At 36.5% G+C, this 21730-nt stretch overlaps 2 protein-coding genes and 1 long non-coding RNA gene across 7 annotated transcripts in view; 2 read left to right on the forward strand and 1 right to left on the reverse strand.

Annotated features, from left to right (window-relative positions):
• The window catches only part of brat (brain tumor), a 62698-nt gene extending 57144 nt beyond the window's left edge, over positions 1–5554 (forward strand). For all 4 annotated transcript variants that reach the window (XM_066389945.1, XM_066389944.1, XM_066389943.1 and 1 more), the window contains exon 2: positions 759–5554. In XM_066389945.1, the coding sequence (XP_066246042.1) occupies positions 778–3231 (2454 nt within the window). In that variant the 5' untranslated portion in view covers positions 759–777 and the 3' untranslated portion in view covers positions 3232–5554. The remainder of the gene's footprint in view (positions 1–758) is intronic.
• Positions 5555–8372: 2818 nt separating this feature from the next.
• LOC136408805 (uncharacterized) lies at positions 8373–15103 on the forward strand. 2 transcript variants are annotated; one of them, XR_010752132.1, is made up of 2 exons: positions 8373–8906; positions 10168–15103. It is a non-coding gene; the product is annotated as an uncharacterized lncRNA (long non-coding RNA). The 2 variants fall into 2 exon arrangements; XR_010752131.1 differs by lacking the exon at positions 8373–8906 and adding an exon at positions 9351–10117.
• A 5215-nt stretch (positions 15104–20318) lies between these two features.
• Positions 20319–21631, reverse strand: LOC136408845 (cathepsin O-like). Its single transcript, XM_066390031.1, has 4 exons — positions 21364–21631; positions 21017–21316; positions 20726–20955; positions 20319–20659 (listed from the first exon to the last, which is right to left on the reverse strand). The coding sequence occupies exons 1-4, from the start codon at positions 21544–21546 to the stop codon at positions 20362–20364; spliced, it is 1011 nt and encodes a 336-aa protein (XP_066246128.1). The 5' UTR covers positions 21547–21631; the 3' UTR covers positions 20319–20361.
• Between the last annotated feature and the right edge of the window lie 99 nt (positions 21632–21730).

Here is a 21730-nt window from a genome sequence, read left to right on the forward strand (position 1 = left end):
ATTATTGATTTAACTTATAGTCTTCGTGACATGATTCCGGAGTGACTCCGCACATACCTTTGTACGTGTATAAGAATAGTTTTTCTTGTTTTGACCCAAGAGACACCTACTTTTGTCCCGCATGTTTAGAAAACATTCTTTGTAGCCATCTAGCTTTTTTTAACGTAAAAAGCCAAATGAAATGTTTGCTAGTGCAGCTCCAGACCACCTGGGTAATAGAAAAATCTGGGCGACAACAATATGTCGATCTCACACAGGTTGTTCGCCTTACCTCCCAACGATACAAAGAGTTCTTTATACAATGTTCAAGTCTATTAGCATACTGTGTAACGACCTCCGAGTGTTGGTTGATCCTACAGTGGGTTGTGTGGGTTTACTAATTTATTTGAAGCGTACGTTATAATGTGATCTATAGTAGTACTTCTATTTTTGGAACAAACATAAAAGTTGAAAAGGGAAATTAATTCAACGTGGACAACATTACAATAGTCATTGCCCTTAAGCGCCAACTTCCCCATCATGAAAACTATTGTCACGTTATCTGTCTCTGGGCCCGCTGGGATGTTGTGTCATGGAAAATGATGGATGTTTTCGTCTTTCTTATTGCTTGCGTAAACGATATAAAATATCGTAACCCGACTGCGTTTTCGGCAAACGTTTTTTTCGTCTCTAGAGTGCGTTCTCAAATCAATCTGCCGTGTATTTCTTGTATAGGTAACAGAAGAACAAGTCCTAATAAAAGTCTCTGTTTGTTTCAGGGATGACGGGTAACTGAAGATGGCGTCACCGACACCGTCTCTAGAGTCTTTACCAAGAGCAAATTCGATTGGATCATTCAGCGATCAAGTGGATTATCTTTCCCTTTCTCCATTGGAGGATTCTCCTCTTTCAGTTAGTGGCTCTTCCCCTCCAGCTAGTGATTCGGTGGACCGAGATAGCGATCCTTCAGAGCTCCATTGCCAGCAGTGCAGAGAGCCAGTCTCCGATCCCAAGCTTTTGTCTTGCTTCCACACATTTTGCAACCTCTGCCTCGAACGCAATAAGTTGGTGTGTCCACGTTGCAACACCGAATCCATAGAAGGTATCCTCAACAATTTGTTATTTAGTGCGGACCAATTGGAACCGTTCCAGCCGGTGACCCCACGTTGTACCGGTTGCAAACACAAGAAACTCGACGCAGTCGCGCGCTGTGTAGATTGTGCCAATTTCCTTTGCTCCAACTGCCTCATGGCTCATCAGTTTATGCACTGTTTTGAGGGCCACCGAGTGCTAAGTCTCACCGACATCAAAGACGAACCCAAAAACGGATTTATTTCCAACACTAGCAACATGACCAACGGTGACACAAAGAGTATGATCTGCCCGAGACACAAGTCTGAGTTGATTAAGTATTATTGTAGGACATGTGCGGTGCCAATTTGTAAAGAATGTTTGACTCTGGAACATCCCGTTAGTATGCACGAATATGAGTTAATTAGTGAAGCAGCTCCCAAGCAAATCGAGGCAATCCAGCACGCAGTGTCGGAAGCCAAAGTCAAGGGAACAGATATTAGGAATATTTTGAAGAATGTGGAACATGCAACGAGCCGCCTGCAAGTGCAGTATCACAAGGCTCAAAACGAAATCAACGAAACGTTCCAGTTCTACCGCTCAATGCTGGAAGAACGCAAGCAAGAGCTTCTCAAAGAACTGGAGAGTGTTTTTTCCGCAAAGCAAATCTCATTGAGTGTGGCCACTCAGAAGGGCCAAGAAACGGTGGATCAAATCTACAAGACCTGCGAGTTCGTAGAACGGCTCAATAAATGCGCTAATGTTGTGGAGATTCTGATGTTCCGGAAACTGCTGGATGCGAAACTGCAAAGTTTGCTCACTTACAACTTAGACCAAAGCGTGCAGTCGGCATGCGAACTGGAATTTGTGTCAAACTACCAAGCAATCCAGGTTGGAGTTCGAAACACGTTCGGTTACGTGCGCTCAAACTCCGAAACCGTCGTAGGCCCCAGTAAGCAGCCTCCAATTGCGAGGCCTACCGGGGGCGGAAGCAGCTCAAGCGGAAGCAGCGTAAACGGCAGTTCTGGAAGTCTAAATGGTGCCATTCATTGTCCCTTCAACATTGCCAATTCCAGCCAATCAACTTCTCCCTTCGAGTCAAACATTCTTAGCAAGAGATTCAGCAGTGCCAACAGTTTAGGCCCGTTTTCCACCACCATCGGAGATCTTAACTTGAACGGCATCAATCCTTATGAAAAATGGTCAAATGGTGGCACCACAGACAGTATTTTCCAGAATGGCAGCGTTGACCCTTATGCGCTGACTACCACACCCCACGCCGATCCCATGTTGGACTTAACGTCGAAGTTATCAGTCGCCATTTTCCCCCCTAAGAGTCAAATCAAGAGGCAGAAGATGATCTATCACTGCAAGTTTGGAGAATTTGGAGTTATGGAAGGACAATTTACTGAGCCCAGTGGAGTGGCGGTAAACGCGCAAAATGATATAATTGTAGCGGACACGAATAATCATCGAATCCAGATTTTCGATAAAGAAGGGAGGTTCAAGTTTCAATTCGGAGAATGTGGTAAACGCGACGGTCAGCTGCTCTATCCCAATAGAGTAGCGGTGGTGCGCACTTCAGGTGACATCATTGTTACTGAGCGTTCGCCGACGCACCAAATCCAGATTTACAACCAATACGGACAGTTCGTGCGCAAGTTCGGCGCGAATATCTTGCAGCACCCTCGCGGCGTCACCGTGGACAATAAAGGACGCATCGTCGTCGTGGAGTGCAAAGTAATGCGCGTCATTATTTTCGACCAGACTGGCACGGTGCTACAGAAGTTCGGGTGTTCCAAACACTTGGAGTTCCCTAATGGCGTCGTTGTCAATGATAAACAAGAAATTTTCATCAGCGACAATAGAGCCCATTGCGTTAAGGTGTTCAGCTATGAGGGCGTTTATTTGCGCCAGATCGGTGGAGAAGGAATCACCAATTACCCCATTGGAGTGGGGATAAACGCCAATGGCGAGATATTAATCGCTGACAACCACAACAACTTCAACTTGACTATCTTTACCCAGGATGGACAATTGGTCTCGGCTCTCGAAAGCAAGGTGAAGCATGCCCAGTGCTTCGACGTGGCCCTCATGGACGATGGTTCAGTGGTACTGGCCAGCAAGGATTACCGTTTATACATCTACCGCTACGTGCAGGTTCCCCCTATTGGCCTATAGGCGACGTTGCCACGTGCCCCGACAGGGTCTCCAGCTGCAACCATTCCCTACACTTATTACTGATGCATTTTTGAACGGAGTGGTCGGATTGCTGGTCTGTTGACGTTGAATAATTATTTTCGTTGTCGAAATTATTAACAATACTTGAAATTGTAATAGTTTTGTATTCGATGTTGATATTTTTATATTTTACCCGTTTGAAACGATGCGGAGCGCAGTGTCGCTCCGGACGAGCCGACACCAATGTTGATTGACCAAATTATCAATTTTTAAAACAGGGATATTATTGAAATTAGACGTGTTAAGCCAAGCATCGAGGTGCCTGGGCCGTTGTTGTAATCTTAATAATTGAGCATCATCCTATGATATGATAATGATCTATTTTAATATGCGTGTATGTTGTGAATGTCTTTAGAAATAGAGCATTGTTATTTGCGGGAAGCCGCGTTGTTAGCGACCCTAGTCACCCCACAAACTTTGTTTTAGTCTCTAGCGCTGTAAACAAACGGACTCGCATTATTATCACTTGACTTGACCAGGATCAGCCTATGACCCGATAAAAAGAAAACGAATTTTCAAGCGGCCGACACTACTTTAATCTCCAACCCCGAGGCGTTTCTTTGCAGGGCTACTTTCGTTCCATTTTTATATTCCTCCGTCGTGAATTTTGGATATAATAAGTATATCGATAATGTATTTTATATAATTATACGACCACGCCATCCTTTACGACATCGCGTGCCGTGCCTAATGTAAGCTTCCGCTGCCGGCATTTTGTTTACGTTTAGTTCATTAGTTTTGTTTTCTATTTTTTATTATTATTTACGTTTCTAAGTTAGGTAAAATTAATGCAAGTGTACATACGGTGCATGCAATACTTCTCCACCATTTATTATTTTTTAGTTAGTAGAGTAGTTTTTATATTTGTTTGTTGATGCTGCCAAGTTTAAGATAGCGACCGCGCACGTGTCGCTTAGACGGGAACTTTGTTCGGGTGTTCACCTTATTTTTCAGAGTTATTCAAAATTCAAGCCAAGGCAAATTTCCCAAATCCAGACCGTGTACGCTCCACGTGCTTCGGCACCACAAGACTATTACTTAGTAGCTAGTTTTTTTTTTAATTATTTAGTTAGCGTTTTTTAAGTTTTTAGTTAAATACTGTTTGGGTTTGTTCTAGGTCCCATTATTGCATTGCCCCGTAGTATCGAATTTGGTGAATTAGAATTTTATTGTTTTACTCATCAGTGTTTACCCATCCTCATACGCTTTAGAGAACAATTTTATCATCGTCGTTTCAAATATGGCTATGTAATTTGCCTGGAGAGTTGTATTTAAAACACCCGTGTATCAGTATTATTGTTCCTTCTGTTATTATATCGCTTTTCTGTTGTTTATTGCATCTAAGTGTTTAATTATTATTCCTATAATAATAAATATTATTTTACTGCACTACTGGGCAATAGAAATAGAGATTCAGTTTAATCACAATTTTTAGTTCTCTTTCGACAAGAAGACACATCTGTCTTGCGCAATTATCCCTATTGTCCATTGGTATTAAACATGCCAAATTTTATTATTGTTGCTTTTAAGTGGGAATTGTTATAGGGTCGTAAAAACACTTCCCCAAGCCCTCAATTATAGCCATATTCGGAACGATAGAGCCAGTACTTAATGTCAGTTGCATTAATGGGACCACACAGCTCATTCGGTGCCTCGTCTGACATTTTTTACTATAATTTATGCATTATTTATATTTTTTTACTTGTTGTTGTTAATCGAAGAAAAAACGAAGGCATTAGAACTGTGGAACTGAGAGATCTCAATCCTATTTCAGAACCACTCAAACGACATTAGATTGGGCTGATTTTTGAGCGAAACTAGTTTTGAAGAGTGAGTAGGTTTTTGTGTTAAGAGTGAGTTAGAGCCTCGAACAAAGCTGATGCTTTTTTTAGTTTAAAAGGAGGAACTTTGAAGTATTGATAAATTTGAGAAGACTGGATTTGATATATAAATTGATAAGTAGCGTTTCTGGGGCGCCCTCGAAAAGTGTTACTTGTTATATTAGCTTATTGTTTAGAATGTATCATATTATATTTCTTTTACGATTATTATTGTTCCTCTTTAAGCGGTTCGGGTGCGTCCCAGTACCTCACTATTGCTAAAAACCCAGCCCAACCGCTGAACTTTACATTTTAATCTTGTTGTTATATTATTAATTTAACGGTAAAATTGTTCTTAAAGTAAATTTGTACATTGTTTTGTTTTTCTTTGATTTTTTGTTGTAAATGCTTTTTTACTTAATAATACCATTAATTGCAGTTTACCATTAGTTTTTTTCCACCCTCACTACCTTTATTTTGCGTTTTCACCTTATTTAGTGCTTGCTGTGTGTTCAGGGATTATTGCAGAATAGCGTTGGTTTGGTAGTTGGTTTCGAAATATTAGGCAAATTTCTCAGTCGAATAGCTATGTTAACGTAAGGTTGTTTCGTCCGTAAAAGTCAGCAACTGTGGTAAAAATAGCGAATATAAGTGTAAGTATGCAATTGCATCCGCAAATTTAAAGCATAACAGGGCCGTTCAAAAACCATATTGAACCCAAGATGGATGGCCGTCTTCAAAGCTGAAACTCAGGTTCTTGGTAACAACCAGTTAGCGGCAGGTGAGGTCTTGCTCTTCGTACCTTGAATTTTCAATTCACGCCTGCTCCAAGTGCCTAGTTTAATAACTCAAATGGTCAAGTTTTATCTCAGAAAATACCTAAATTTGAAGTGGTTTACCGATCTGTTTTCTTTGTAAGTGTAGAGAGAATCAGTACAAGCTGAAAGCATAGTTTTACACCAACGACATTTTGCAATTTATTATGGCATCATCAAGATGATCTAATAATTAAACTTCTGTTTCTGCTGTAGCAGTGGCTATCAGTGAAATATGAATGACATAAACATTACTTGTATATTTTGTATGGTGGTATACACAATAGGAGTATATCATGAAAGCATAAAAGAAAAATGAAATAAAGTGCAACGCAAACAGGACTTTTTTCTCTGTGGCTGGTCTTGTATGTGTTGCAATTTATTTCATGTTTGTTTTAGGCCTTTATAACATACCTAGATCTTACAAAAGACATTGTGTAAAAGTAAAATATACTAGTTAGATGTATGTCATTTACATGTCACTCGCAGCTTGATAGTACAATAACACAACAAAAACAACTAGATTATCTTGATGATGTAGTAATAAATTGCGAAACGTCGGTGGTGTAAAACCAGACTTTTGGTCTTTTCTGATCCTCTTTCTGATGCTTAAATATCATCTTCAACTAAGCTAAAACCATCGTATGTATTCTTAATAATTGATAAGTCACGTGAAGTTAACGTAATTCTTTATTAGTATTAGTATCTTTCAGGCACCATCTTCAGAGGCTTAGCGTCAGTTTCTAACTCTGAAAATGGCGACGATGAGGATTCTTCATACTGGCAGATTCCCTTCCAGGTTAAAAAAAATAGTCTTGTGAGTCTTTTGTCAGAAACTCTAAATTCTAAGAATGACTTCACTTCTCAGAGGTCCATATTCCAAGTCACAAAATGGCTATCGAAGAGTGATTAACGTCCACTTTGGTACAGAGTGTCGCACCTTTTTCCAACACAGATACAATTGGGAATTTCTGCTCCTTTGCCGCTGAGACACTCTGTATTGAAAATGAATGTCAAGGGACGAAGATGCGTTTTTGAGATATCACTCGAGATTCAGAGCCATCTTGATGAATTTTGTTTCTCACCAAAGCTAATAAAACCTGTGAGGAGAAGATTTATTGAGTAGTTGTTACAAGTTACGAAAGAATTCAGCGCAATTTTTTGAGGAATGTAATAACAAACAAATAATGAAACGGTGTTTATAGTTGAGTCAATCTCGACTAATGGTGCTCCATCCATCCAACTCTAAGATGAAGTGTCCATAATAACTCAAGTAGGAGTTTTCATTTTGTTGCATATCTATACATACGTTAGCCTGTGGCTACTTTTGCATTGGCCAAAACATTATTATAAATTCGAAATTGCATGCAGTAGTAGGTATATAGCATAAATCTTTAGGGCTGAGCTTTTAGTCGATGTTGGGAAGCTATACTAAGCACGGCACAGCCGAGAAGCAGTCTATTTTCTCGTACTTTTATACTTAGCTCGTAAGTGACACTTAATACTTTTTTGTGTGGATAATTAAGCTTTTGTGTAATCTATTTAAAATTAAATATTCGAACAATCTTCCTGGGCCCAACTAACAAATCCTATATAGTCTAGTTATATAGGCATGTGTGATTTTTCGTATCATAGTCATTAGTATTTAGGGACGTAGACGTTAAAGCAAATTTGTTGTCTGGAAATCTCACTACTTGCATATTATTGGTACTTTTAGTATAAAGGCCATTACGGGTGGGTTATTTCAATAACATTAATAACGATGGTTAGCAGATGATATTTTTTAGTGTAGTCTTTAAACAATTATATTCTAGAACGTTTATTCTTATAGGAGTTTGTTGAACCGCTAACTATTAAGCCCCTATTATTAATAATAATACTAATATCATTCGAAATTAGGTGAATAACTAAACTAATATTAACAAACACCTATATGAATTATTGATTATTAAGCACGAGGACCACTTTTCAGGGGCTGAAGCTGCTAAGTTTAAGTTCAACTTATCTGAAGTTGTAATTAGTTTCCCGGAACTGAGAAATTACAATGGAAAGTTGAGATTGGATCCAGAGGGAGTAAGCCGCAAAAGCGATTGGGTAAGAGTAGGTAAGTTAAAGAAACTGATTATATTGATGTATAGGGCGTCCTCTATAAGATTGTACTATAGGCACGTTGGAATCTAGGGAACTAGGAGACATACAGAATCAATTTAAACTTTGGGAAGTATGAATTTGAGCGTTACCACACGGTTGGCAGCAGAGAAAGAAACGTCGTTATTTCCGACGTTTCTGAAACCTTCCTTAATTCCCTCATAACTTTCTTATTCTTGGAGACCTATCGGTTTGGTGCTAAGCGAATGCCAAAGTCGGTTTAACGCATTTGTAGTTGTTTAAAGCTTTATGTTGCAGTTACCGAGATTCCAACATTGAACATTTTCGGCAATATAATGCCTACTCAGCCTCTGATAAAGAGGTCCTCATCATCAAACACTTGTGTTAAGACTCGACTACATTGTCTTCTGCTCTACTACATATTTCCATTTTGGAGCGAAACATTATTTGCTCTCTGGTTACGAATATATAGATATTTTTCGGTAAGACTGATTCAGCAACACGTTTCTTCTGGTAACGACTCTAGTGATATATCCAATTGTTCCGGCAAATGGCGTTGACGTTTGCCTAAAAACTTACCATAAAGTATAATGTTATCTAGACAGACGCACAAACTCCCACATAAAAACTGTTCTATAGAGGTTCTGGACTTGGTGTTCCGGGACACCTAACTGACCAAACCCCTCTCGCGCGTCATTTGCCGGCGTAAACTCAGAAAAGGTTACGTTAAACTTTCATGTCAATTACTATAGGGAACAGACCTCTTCAGGTGGAGTGTGTAAATAGTAAATAGCATCCCTTGACTATGTGTACTTCAGCACATCAGTTCCCCAAGCTTATGGTTTATGGAATTTCTCGTTGCGGCCACCATGTAAGTATACAGTATTCGGCAGATATCTCTGTCCGGTGGTGGCTAAAACATTTTATAACTTTAGCGAAACATACCTACATATTTTGATAATAATATTCTTTATCAATAACCATTTCTAACGTCAGTATTATAGTTTGTTAGTTACGTTGTGCATAGCCGCATAGGATGTTCGTAAATCACATTTTTATAACTTTTGCTCATGTTGGAAAGTCATTGTTGTTCTGCACTGTTAAAGCGAGTTATGTCGCATTGTCCACATCCCAAACACCTCTCCCAATGCCACCACCACATTGGTTCCTTCGGAGTTCTAGAGTAAATCCTAAAGATCCAATGACAGTGGACCAAAAACGTCGAAACCGCTTCGCCCTTGGTTCCGCAAACTCTTTATTCTATGCCATTAGTCCAAACGTACACGGGAAGTTTTATGGATAAAAACCCGAGTTGTCTCAATTCAATTTCATGCGTGGAAAAATTGGGAGATCTCGAAAACGCAGAGTTCCAAGTTATGAAATGTCAAGCATAGAAAAAAGTTTACGAAAATTAGTGGCGGGTTTCGTGGTGAATATTCAGCCGTTGCGCATGATCAGAAACCTCTTAACAGACTGTGATTTATCGGAAATGCCTTCCCAAATCCCGAAGTTATCACTTTTGCAACGGAGGTACTAAAAAAAGCTGGGAATTTGCTTTAATGCTTGCAGAAACCTCAGGCATCGCATATAAAAGTTAGTTAAAGCCCTTTATTTTGACCAATTTTAATGCACCAATTTATCTACAAAACGTAATTATACGTTTCCGATGCATTCGAGCCAGTGCGTTTGCAATTTCATACCAATTAACAAAGTATTGTTTTTTTCTGCAAGGATTGAATTGAAAAACTCGTCAAAACGGCTGCTTTCTGTTATTAATGAAATTGGGTTATTCCCATACGAGCGTTGTATTGTCGATCGCCATAAAGGCACATATGTACTATCGAAACTTTATAATCAAATTCTTTAATCAAAAAATGTTCAATACAAGGATTTTTGCTCTCAATCAAAACTCAGAAACATCGTTTTTAGAACTCCCTACAAGTCAAAGTCAAGTTAGTGCCAGATCGACAATATGAATGAAGTCCCATTATAGATGTAGCAAAAATGTGCTCTTCCTCCACTTTCGATATTTTCGTAACGAAACACCAAATATGTAACTTGTTGTACTGTATAAACGTTATCGTAAGTGTATTTTGACTGTTAAAAAATCACTTATTCATTTCCCATTCTAGTTTGCTTGTTGGCTGGATCTCGCGATACCCAAAACGCATCCGACCAAGACCTGCTTATGTCGTATCTAGTCGTTTTATATCAAAAATATATATTATATACATATTGTATTTTTATGTGCTTAGTGCGTCCTTGGCTATATTTAGTATTGTTTAGATCCGAGAGTGCGCCGAATTCGAGCCCGAGGATCAGTGCTGACATGCGCTTTTGAATTTTCTGACGTTGTAGGAACTATATAGGATAAGTAGAAAACGCCTTCATGAATAAACACCAATACTCTTCGACTGTAGGAATTTTTAACGAGTCGATTTTAGTTCAGGCTAGGTATATGTTCCATATTAATTTGGCAATATACTATATTTTACGACATAAATGTTATGGAATTGAATACTTCATTGGACTCCTATTATTACTGTTGACACTAATAACATTTTACAAAGCAATAGGTACGAATCTCTGATAGAATTTCCGGGGGGACTGATGAGGTAAATATACATTTTCGTCGTTTCAATTGCAATAAGTCTTTTTCTAATTATTAACAAATTTTCTGGCATCCTAAGTGGCACATGAAAACCAATACATATCTAAGTTTCAGCCAAAAACAACCGAAACGACATGATGTAACGTTTTTAGAGAATGAAAAACCTCCGTACAAGCAACAAACACAAGTGCCAAAACTTTCGTTATAGAGTTGTTTTTGATATTAAATAATTTAGTTATTAAAAAGCGCACGTTAGTGAGTATAGAATATTTTGGTTACAGTTAATACCATATCCAAGATTTAAGAGAAAGGAGCAGTTGATAATTCCTGTGCAGTGATGTATCACAAGTGGTTATTGTGCCGTTAATACTTTGATGCAAGGACGGCGTCCGTAAAAACATCGTCGTTTTGGAAACGAATTGAACATGGCAACTTTTTTCAAAATCGTAAGATGGCGCTACGAGCAATAATATACTTATGAATGTTTAATAGTAAGGTAGTCTTTCGAACTGCGCGCGTGCTCGGAAGAGGAAACTCCATAGAGGTAGAATTATAGAGGACCATTTACAACGATCAATATGTGATTGACTTTTCAGTTTCCATGAAAATCAGTGGCGTATTTGTCTCCCCAATATTTCCATAATTCTTTTAAATTTACAGGCATAAATCACAATCTTCTTTTTAACGTTCCGACTATTTCGAACGTCATGTAGGTGCCTCTTTGAGTTTTTCAATGCGATTTACCAACCTGGAGATTGCGTTCTTTTGATATTTTTGAAAATCATTGCTGCGCTTGATTTCTCAGAATAAATTATCTATATTTAGGACGATAAAATCTAGTTTCACATCGGAAAGGCGCGTATTGACGCGTTGGATCACTTTGAATTTTTTAAATTAAGAAATATTTTTGCATTTTTTCCAAAATTCGGACGAACTTAAGTGATTTAAGTAAAAAGCGTTTTTGCTCGTTTGGGAAATAAGTAAAAAGTTAAAAAATGGGATATCGCGATTCTCTTTATACAACCCGCCTGTTGATCCCCGTGGATCTCGACGAGCCGTGCAAAAAGGCTTCTGTTACCGATTTTTGAAGAAATGGTGATAACGGCCCTGCAGAACATTAAGTGCGAAACGAACTCCCGCTGTTCGAATTTTCAATTAAGTATGAAAAGGCAGATCAATTTGTGATACATTACTGAGAAAGGAGTTTTGCGATCATTTCAAATTTGGCAGAACCCATCAAAAAGGGAGATCCCACGGTAACTACGAAGTAACCGCCCCATTTTGATTTTCGCATTTTCAGGTTCTATTTCCAGGTAACGTCGCAGCTCTCGGGTTCTAATTTATTATAGTTGTACAGTTCCAGAGGCAAGAAACCTTTTCCTCTTTATTGAATGGTAGTTTTAGATACTCGTTAGGACTGATATACGAATATAAATTAATGTTTAATTGTTGTGAATCGCACACTTCACACACTTTCATTGCGAAAATTTCAAGTTTGAGCGTCGGCGAGTTAACTCCGTATGAAAGGCTCCGATTGCGAAATAATCGAGCAGAATAATGAACTTGCAATTTTCGACTGCGAATTTAAAGGCGGCAGCTGATTTGTAATTCGCTCCAGTTGTTTCCCCAGAATTTGAACAAAGGTTGTGCTGTAATGTTGTTATTCTCACTTTCAAAGTTAGTTTTATTGTCCCTGTCTCAAGCAAATAGCTATAGAGCGGAACGGATGCGGATCAGCGCCGCCGGCCCTGCATACACGCCATTTCGATAGCATATAGCTGCTTTGTCCGTTAATGTTCCTGCCATCGATAACATCACGCATTTTGATAGCAATAGTTTGCGTGTTACGTGTCCTAGAAATTACCCTGTGTTAAACAAAATCACACACATATCCAAGCCATTTTCTCACATGGCCTCCTGATAATGTGCTTCTTTTATTGTACTAGAATCCTCTAAAGTAACCGCGATTACTTTGTTGCTCCGGCGCACGTTTCGTGCTTACTTTGTAGTAATTAGTAGTTAGTGCCTGTGACTCTTCAATGAATGAAATATCCCAACGCCAATTTTGAAATTGGGACCAAAAATGTAGCAAACAGTTCCAGGTTCTTTGCAATTCTCGAAATTTCAAGGTTTGCCTTTAGCACCCGCTGATATTGTGTATATTAATAAGTGTCTTGGTGTTTGTTACAATATTGTTCGTGTCTTGGGATATAGCGGTGCTTCTCTGTTCCATTAGTAGTCGCTGTTTACCTCCCTCATGCGCCAGCTAAATTCTTCTTAAAACTATTAAGACTGATGCGTTGTTTTATCTACTTTACTAGCAAAAAAATAAAGGCAATATATTGTAATATATTTTTGTGCTAAACGTTTGTTACATACATAATTGAAACAATGAAATTTTAAAAAACTGTTTTTGTAGTGGCCTATAGCGGTGATGGCCAGTGTTGTATAGCGGCTTGGCCTATCTACTTGCATGCGCTTTTTAACCTTTATTATTATAAATACACACACGCTTGTTATAACTACATACGTACTACAGTTTTAATGCTATATACACAATGTTCAGTTCTCGATACAATGATCCGAATCTGATATGTATAGAATTTTCGAGGATAATCATTGAATTAACCCAAAATCCAAGTGGACAATAAGAAATGTTGGAAATTTCCACTTGTTAGCACATTACGATTAACGCAGAGGTATTTTGAGAGTTGTTAAATTAAAACTGTTATTAAATGTGTGAATCTGATACAATAATTGAAGTGGTGATGGTTTTTCGATGGGGCCCATCCTGGAGAAACTTTCTTTTTTCAATCTAACTTTTCACTTAAACGCCTCCTTATGGCGAAAGTCGTTTACTCGATACCTTTTTGACGACGATAACGTGGCTCCACTCGGCCTTTTACACAAATTTTGCCGGGTTATTAACTCCAGGGTCTCCCCAATTAACGTATTAATATTTTTAGCTGGATGGATCTGTATAGGAAGAGATAATAAGTTTCTTATAGAGAAAATTAACGTGGTATTTGATTTATTCCAATACAATCCTTACTAATTAAAACCTCGGGATTAACTCCCTTGTTCCGTATTGAAAACGTTATTAGGTGCCTACGGGGTGGTTCAACATAATTGCAAAGTTACGTATATTCAAAAATAAAGAGAAAATGTTGAAACCGATCGACCGCTTCTTCTGTTTCTTAAGCGGTAAGACCAATACAGCAGCTGCCGCCAATCAGAATCCGCGTCTCGACGATCTCTTAAGCGTCCTATGCTTAAGGCGATACGCTCACTCAGAACGCAGCTCCTTCATCTTAATAAACATCAAGAAAACGAATAAAGACTTTCTTTGCGTTGCAATTAAAATGAGCCATCCTGTATAAATTTATCCCGACACAAAAATCTTCTGTTTTTCTACTCTCTTTTGCGTCCAATCTCCGTGGGCCAAATTTTAGTTTATTGTTATTATAGCTCAAACTCTGCCCAAGGATCAGAGTTACAATCATTTAACTGAGCTCCGCCATTCCACAACTAAACTAAATCTAATGACAATCATATTTATTCCATTACATTGATATTGATAATATTCCACCATATACCAAGGGAGGTCCACGTATACAGAATCATGTAGCTACAGTTTGAAAAGTTTATTTTGTAATATATTCAAATGTTAAACTAACGGGTGTCACATGACAATTTGAAGCACATTATCCGCATTCCATGTATACACTGTTGGTCCTGTTAAAAATATCTTGATAATTTATATGTTGTAACAATATAAAGTATTTTTAAAAATTTGCAAAAAAAACAGTGTTGTAGTCCGGCAACAAGGTCGGAACGATTTTTTTAATACTTAGAGGTATTTGTTTTATTTGGTTGATTGGAAGTTTCTATTTTTTCATCTAGACGAGTTTCTTGTTAATGATATACATAAGTGTGCCTAGTCAGTAGTTCAGGTCAATTTGGAACTCTATAATAATAGCGCCTTTTCGTCTGTGCAGTTTTTCATTGAAATTCGCGTGAGAGGACCCTAATACATTCCTATATACTCTGACGCATTCCATTCGGGTCACTTATCACACAAATGAACGAAAAGTTAATGAAAAATTACCTGGTCGCTAAGATACGTCCAAGAGTGCAGACGAAGGGCCTACGTTTTTAGGAAAAGGTTTTATATCTTTCATAGCAGATAAGACAGGTAAAATGGTAAAGATATTTGAGAATTTTTAAGGGTGGACAAAAACGCCTTTCAACCGCAGCATTTTGCCTCCATAGAGATATGGTTCCTTTTCCTTTACATCTCTGTTCGTTAATATATTTTATAACTATTTATTATTATTTTTAAGGAATTTGAGTATGTCCAAATATTTTAAGTACGATGTTTGATAAGTCATATCAGTTTGTTAAAAGCGTGTATTATTGCAGTGGTGTATTTAATAAAGCATTTCATTTTGCTTGAATTTGATTTTTGTTCATTTCTTCCTTATTGTTGTAAGTTCATGCATGGGTTGTAATAAATAAAATCAAAATATTTTACATAATTAAATAAATGTCAGTAATAAATTGTCTAGACGGACTACGTTTGATGACGCATGATACCGCGGCCTCTTTTTTAAGATGGCCGTTACCTCGAATGTCAGTTTTTTATACATACTTGAAAATTTTCCTGTCATGGCGAAAATTATTCAAAAAGTAATTAGTTCTAGTAAGAAAATCACTAAAATTTACTTTTTTTTAGTGTTTCAAGCGTGTTATTTTCAAAATTTGGATTATAATTTATCAAAAAATCGCGATAGTAGGAGCTCTACATATTTACAAATTTAGATTCCGCTACAACTGCTTCAAAGTTGATCTTCTTTGGAGTCTCCCATCGGTAGTTGTAGGATATCGCATATATGTAAGTAACATCTTATATATAGTAGTGTGAGGTTCAAAGCATGTTAATACTGCTAACATAACTACATACTACAACCGGGGTTAGAGTTTATACAGGATGTCCCAGAATATGTGAGCAATCTCCCTTAGCCTTATAGAACACATGAACATAACATGACAAGTTCATACAATTTTATGTCCTATAGGCTCACCCTACAGAGATATCAATCCCTTATAGGGGTAGACAGAAACTGGTTTTTCTTAAAAACCTTTCAAAGTATTGTGTCTAAAATAACAATATTTTAATACGATTCTAATTTATATTGCTTGCTGCCTTTCGAATGCATTTGCCTCGTTTAATTCGCCAAGGACGGACTACCTTTAACAGAGTAGTATCTTTTTTTCAGGCTGTATGATAAAGGTACCACAATATCATTTTTAGACCTACTGAACCTTAAGCTAAAAAAACGTTTTAGTCAATGACGATTGAATGGACGGTTCTCCATAATAAAAAAAATCTTTTTTTTTTTAATTGTGATTTACTAATCGCACGTATTTTTGCCACGGATAAAAAAATGGACGTTATTCTATTGAAGCTAATCTATAAAACGATATTAAAAATCTATTAATTTAGATCCAGTATATAGCAGTAAATACGATTTTTCCTTGAATTTCTATCTTTTACAGAAATCGAGCAGCACTTTTACATATCATGGCAATCATTAAAAGATTCTTTCTCATATAAATTTAAAAGAACTTAGACTGCTTTAATTAGTAAAGGCCCATTTCCTTTAAAACATCTCAAACAATAATGAACGTGACAGACACAACATGTGATGTAGGCTATTGGGTTTCATGTGGCTCAAGTGGCGGAAGGCCTGCTTATCTTTCGTACAGATGGTCAACAATGCGGGCGTTCTCTTCTTTTGAAAGATGCTAATCCCAAAACTCTTACTTTTATCATATTCCAAAAGGATGATTTAGTTTTTGACGTGATTTCGTTCTAACATTTGTCTTTATTTTCCTGATGGGACATCCGTTTTAACCAATCACAGGGGTACAACACATTACGTGGCAGTTTAAAGAAGAAAAATTGGTCCCATACCTCCGAGGGCCCGCAGGTTCGGGTCGTAAATTCCTGATGCTATATTATTAAATTTCCGCCTTTTACGACCTTATTCTGAGGCTTTAAGTATCAGTTTTTATGTGTCTCAAATACAGTACAATCGCGATAATATGAACACAAAAAAATTTTGAGACGTGCATACTACCGGAAGGGTTCATAGTAGTGAAGGTTAGGGGAATCATAAATTAAACGTGTAAATGCTTTTAGGATGTGAATTCTGTGAAGGAATTGGAAGTAGGAGTGTCAGAGTCTATCGTAACAAATATCCAAATCGCAGAATTCCGAATTATCGAACTTTCGCGAGTATTGAAAGGCAACTTAGAAAAACGAGTAGTTTTAACTCAAATAGTGTTAATCGAAGACGCCAACGCCAAAAATTTAAATGAAAAAATGTGGTGCCATCCCAGTTGATTGGTAGAATATCTATAGAAATAGAAAGTACCAAAGATACCTATTCTTAATCGAGTTCCCAATAATTCTTATTATAAAAATAAATGGTAAGAAGGCCTTCAGAAAGTTGATCGAGAGGTAGAATTATATCTATATATTTATTGCAAATATTGAAGTAGTTGCCTGCATCAGTTAGAAACGTGTTATTAAAAAAATATAATTCTGGATAATTCGGTGAAGAAGAGTTTGTCCCTGCAGGGTCGGCACATTATCCTTATGGCTATTGCTTATTAGATCACAATCATTATGCAACTCTCGAAGTTGTTAAAGTTTTAACAGAGCGAAATGATATTGGTTTTATCTGGCCCTTCTTCCCATATGTGTATTACTTACAATAAACGTGCCAGTATGATTATATCAGGTTAGTTTAAATCACCGTTGGTAGCAAAGAGAAGATAATAATACATTTTCCGATGCCATTTCAAAATCGGTGTCTAATAAATGATAAATAAATGATATTAGAAAAAATTGTGCTATTAAAATAAAGAAAATATAATGAAATAGGTATTTTAATTACCCTATTTGCGAACAATCTTATTAAACAATAAACAGAAAGAAAATTATTATCATATTTATTAATATTAGAATTTATCTTTAAATTCCAAGAGGACCAGTATGCTTCTTTTGCCACTTCCTAAACTCGAATCATCAATATCTCGGGAACGCGTAGGGCAATTGTCTTAAAAAAATTCTCAAATCTATTGTTTCGATGCGCTTTATAACACTGCGCTATAGCTTTACAAAATGCCCTCTGATTATACAATTTAGTTAGTTTTCTATAAAAATTACAAATTTGATGAAGGAGGAAACGTCTCTGCAGGATCGCGATACAATGCTTATGGCCATTGTTTATAAGAGAATTAAATTTATAAGTTCACATATATCATTCAGCCCTCGGAGTTGTTACGTTTTTAACAGGCCGAGAGAAAATATTAAGGTTGATACTGGCTTTATCTTTATTATATACACATGTATATTAATCATAAACAAGACGTTTTTAATACCGTATGAAATTGTAAATTCGTATTGTTCTCAAAAAACATCTGACGTCTTTTTCGATCAAGTTCTCTTTACAATAGGAAATGTATTTTTTATTCTGTCAGGGTATGTTTGCATAATGAATCTGCTGCCTCGAATTTGCAATTTTTCTTTCATTTTACTAAATTCGGAAACATCCCATGTATTGTTTCCAAGACCGATGAGCTGTACTTTTACAAAGGGCAGGTCGTACTGATATCACTTCGTAGATGATTCACTGGAATGTTAGCGCGGCATTGAACAAGATGTTCGTAATTTGCGCTGCACTAATAATCGAAATTTCTTTTGTTCTAAAGACTCGTGAGGTACACTATATAACTGACTCAGCGAATAACTGACCAAGCAAGTGAAAGTGGATGTTGCTGACTTGATTCTGGCTCACGCTTTTGGTACCTAGGGGTAAATTCTGATGGTGGTTTCTTATGGTTCACAGTTAAGTTTTGTCGGCTCAATGAGAACGACGTAATTAGAATTTTAGTTAAAAATCTAAATTATTTGCAATTTTGATCCTTTTGGAAGGTACTTAGAACCATCTTTGAACGTGGCCGAAGAATGATAATACAACTTGCGCTGTTTCGAAGACTTAAATTGTTTTTTTTCCAGGAATTTTAACTTTTTTGTGTTTCAGGTCTTAACTCTACGCCTCTGCTTCAAGTCGAAATTAATTTGAAACACTAACTGTTTCAAGATTTTTTTAAAAGAATGAATATAAAATTTTTTTCAGGAAGTAAAATTAAATATTTTCAGAAATGAATATTAATTTTTTCTCAGGAATTAATATTGATTTTTTTCAATGCTGCAGGCTATTTTAAAAATAAGCCCGACAGAACGCCCAAAGTACAGATTAATTTTTTGAGACGAATTTATTTGTATATTCAGGAAAACGATCAACATTTTGAACATTTGCTATAAGAATGAAATTAAATTAGTAATTATCTCGAATTAAAAATCTTTTAATGTTCTCATTCCTATTAAACAACAATGATTAATTGTAAGCTACCTGGATCGTATTATAAATAACTTTTTATAGAGAAACTGTATGCCTGAAGAAAATTTTACAAAAGACAAAAAAGTTTCAAAATAAAGTCATCTTGTGACAGAGAAAAAAATTCAAGTCATTCGTACAGGGGGTACCATCGCGGTATTTTAAATATTTCCAAGCATTAAAAAAAATCCGCTCACGTCAAAAGAGGTCAATTTATATAGTATGTAGTTGTTTAGTAATTATTTCGAGAAAACGATATTAATTTAAGAACTTTGGTACCCTGTTGCGGCAAAACGAAGCCACATTGGATATAGGTAAGTTTACCTACAACGCCTTATTTTTGATTCAGGAATTTATGGTCAAGCGTTGCTCAGTCATTTCATGAACACCCTATAAAGATTGTTGAAATTCTTGAAACACCCAAGATTTTCCCTTTAATTATTAATTTTCCTTTATGTGAACCTGAAGCATTAGTACAGCCTAAAAATGTTACCCGTCGTTTGATGATTTTTAGATCAGGAGCACTATTTTCAGCCAGTGCGACAAAAGTTTTATCAGGTAATAATCATCAATACAGTTCCGAGTCACCTATATAGAGTGTTGTTCAGGGTTCAATAAGGAGAATTCTTAGAATAATGTGTGTACGATTAAACATATTGAAACAAGAATATGATTTTAGTTATAATGTTCACACCAAGGAGATTTTGCTTTGTTCATATTATAAAATAGTAAATGCTTATAAATAGAGCGTTCATATTACTGAATCATTCGTAACAGTGAGGGTCCATATTATCGTGATTGTACTGTAGATTGTTTCCAAAGATGAGTTTAAATTAATATATGGTTACCGTTTCCTTTCCACTTGAGGGTATTATTTAATTGTATACAATGATCATTATCGAAATTGGCTTTTTAAAACAAGAAAAAGAAAACTTTGTAGTTCAAATCGGTTTTTAATATAGGTATGTTTAACATGAAATGATAAAAAATCATCTAAATTTATGTCTAAACATCAACAACAAATATATTATAACTCTTTAAAATTAATGCAATTTCAGATAATCCCTAAAATTAAGCTTTAAGAAATAGCACATTTTTTAGTGAAAGCATACATCCTGCGTTCAATCAAATTCGTTTTTTTTACATTTCATTTTAATTTTACAGATCGTTCTATATCATCTTTTGCTTGTTGCTTAGACTAATCTCTGCAATCAATGAGAAACTAAAAAGCAATCACAACCCTTTTAAACAAGAGTTAAAGCTGCTACTTCATATCCCACTCCACATACATTGCTCCCAATGGCAATATACAAATAGCCATTGTCTCCGAAATCCTCGCCCCACGAATTGCGCACGATATAATAAGGAACCTCTGCAGTTAGATTGTAGCCCACAATTTGAACTGCGTGGCTTAAATTGCCATCGCAGTGAAACTGAATTACTCCCCCCACATAGTTTTGCCAAGTTTGGCCGTTTACACCTACAGCTACTGGTCCTTTTGTAGCTAAGAGTTTTAAAATGATACTTTCCCGCCCAACAAAGCTAAAATATCATAAAATATTCTAATAAATTCGATCCTATCATCAAGTACGTGAGTCAATCACTAACTTCTCACAGACATAATCTTTAACTTGAACTCCTCTTTTGATATCTCTCTTCTGGCACTCTTGATCTTTGAGTTTGAGGGGATAATCAATCTCATTAGCTATGGTAATATTGTAGTCTTTCAGCCACTGCAGTAAAGAGCAAGTGTCTCCTCCCTCACACCCTCTGTTATACATTGAGCAATCAATCATTTGCTGAACACTTAATTCTACCAACATTTTAACTTTGATTGCCTATTATTTTAAGAATCTTTCATAAAAGTAATTATCCAGTAAAAGTAAATCCTTAAGTTACCTGCATGGATTCTAGACACTCAGTAACAGCAAAAGCCCAGCATGCCCCACAATTTCCTTGTTGTTTTACTTTGGAAACCATTCCTGCCTCCCTCCAGTCAATTATCTTAGGTATACTATCACTCCAAAAAAAATGATCTACATCGTTTTGTTTAACATATTTTGAAACGCCCGAGCGCCTATTATTTTGAAACAACATGAATTCCTCGGGAGTCAGATCTGAGAATTTTGTAAGCCCATAATTTGCAGAATTATAGTTAGTTTTGTTAGCATTAAGCATATCAATCAACTCTAAGGATTTCTAGAATGATTTTTAAGTAAGGATAGAAGACAATACCTAGAAATTACCTTGAATGCATCCAAATGATGTTTATGTATGGTTTGGTTTGGGTAAGATTTATTATACTTTGCAAGATATTCCTGAAAGGCTTCTTCAACCATAACATTCTTAGGGTATTGTATAGGTACTATGAAGAAGAGTAAGGCCACATAGCAACCTACCTCAAGATAGGTCTTGTAATCAATTGGCATTTAGAAGAGGTAGTTTAGCCTGGAAATTTAAATGAAAAACGCTTTTCTTCGAGACTTGTACAGAAATATAAATGATCATTAATCGATAAACAAATAATGAGTATTGTAATGGAGATTATAACTTATAGATAAGATAATTGTAGCAATGCAATTTGAGACTTAAATAGTTTTAAAATTTCAGATC

This window comes from Euwallacea similis, chromosome 5 (assembly GCF_039881205.1).
Source record: "Euwallacea similis isolate ESF13 chromosome 5, ESF131.1, whole genome shotgun sequence".
NCBI classification, from domain to species: domain Eukaryota; kingdom Metazoa; phylum Arthropoda; class Insecta; order Coleoptera; family Curculionidae; genus Euwallacea; species Euwallacea similis.

Coding starts and splice junctions, on each gene's coding strand:
- LOC136408845 (XM_066390031.1), bottom strand. CDS start 21,546: ATGCCAATTGATTACAAGACCTATCTTGAGGTAGGTTGCTATGTGGCC. Junction 21,317..21,363: donor ATCATTTGGATGCATTCAAG/GTAATTTCTAGG, acceptor AAATCATTCTAG/AAATCCTTAGAGTTGATTGA. Junction 20,660..20,725: donor AAAGATTATGTCTGTGAGAA/GTTAGTGATTGA, acceptor ATGATATTTTAG/CTTTGTTGGGCGGGAAAGTA.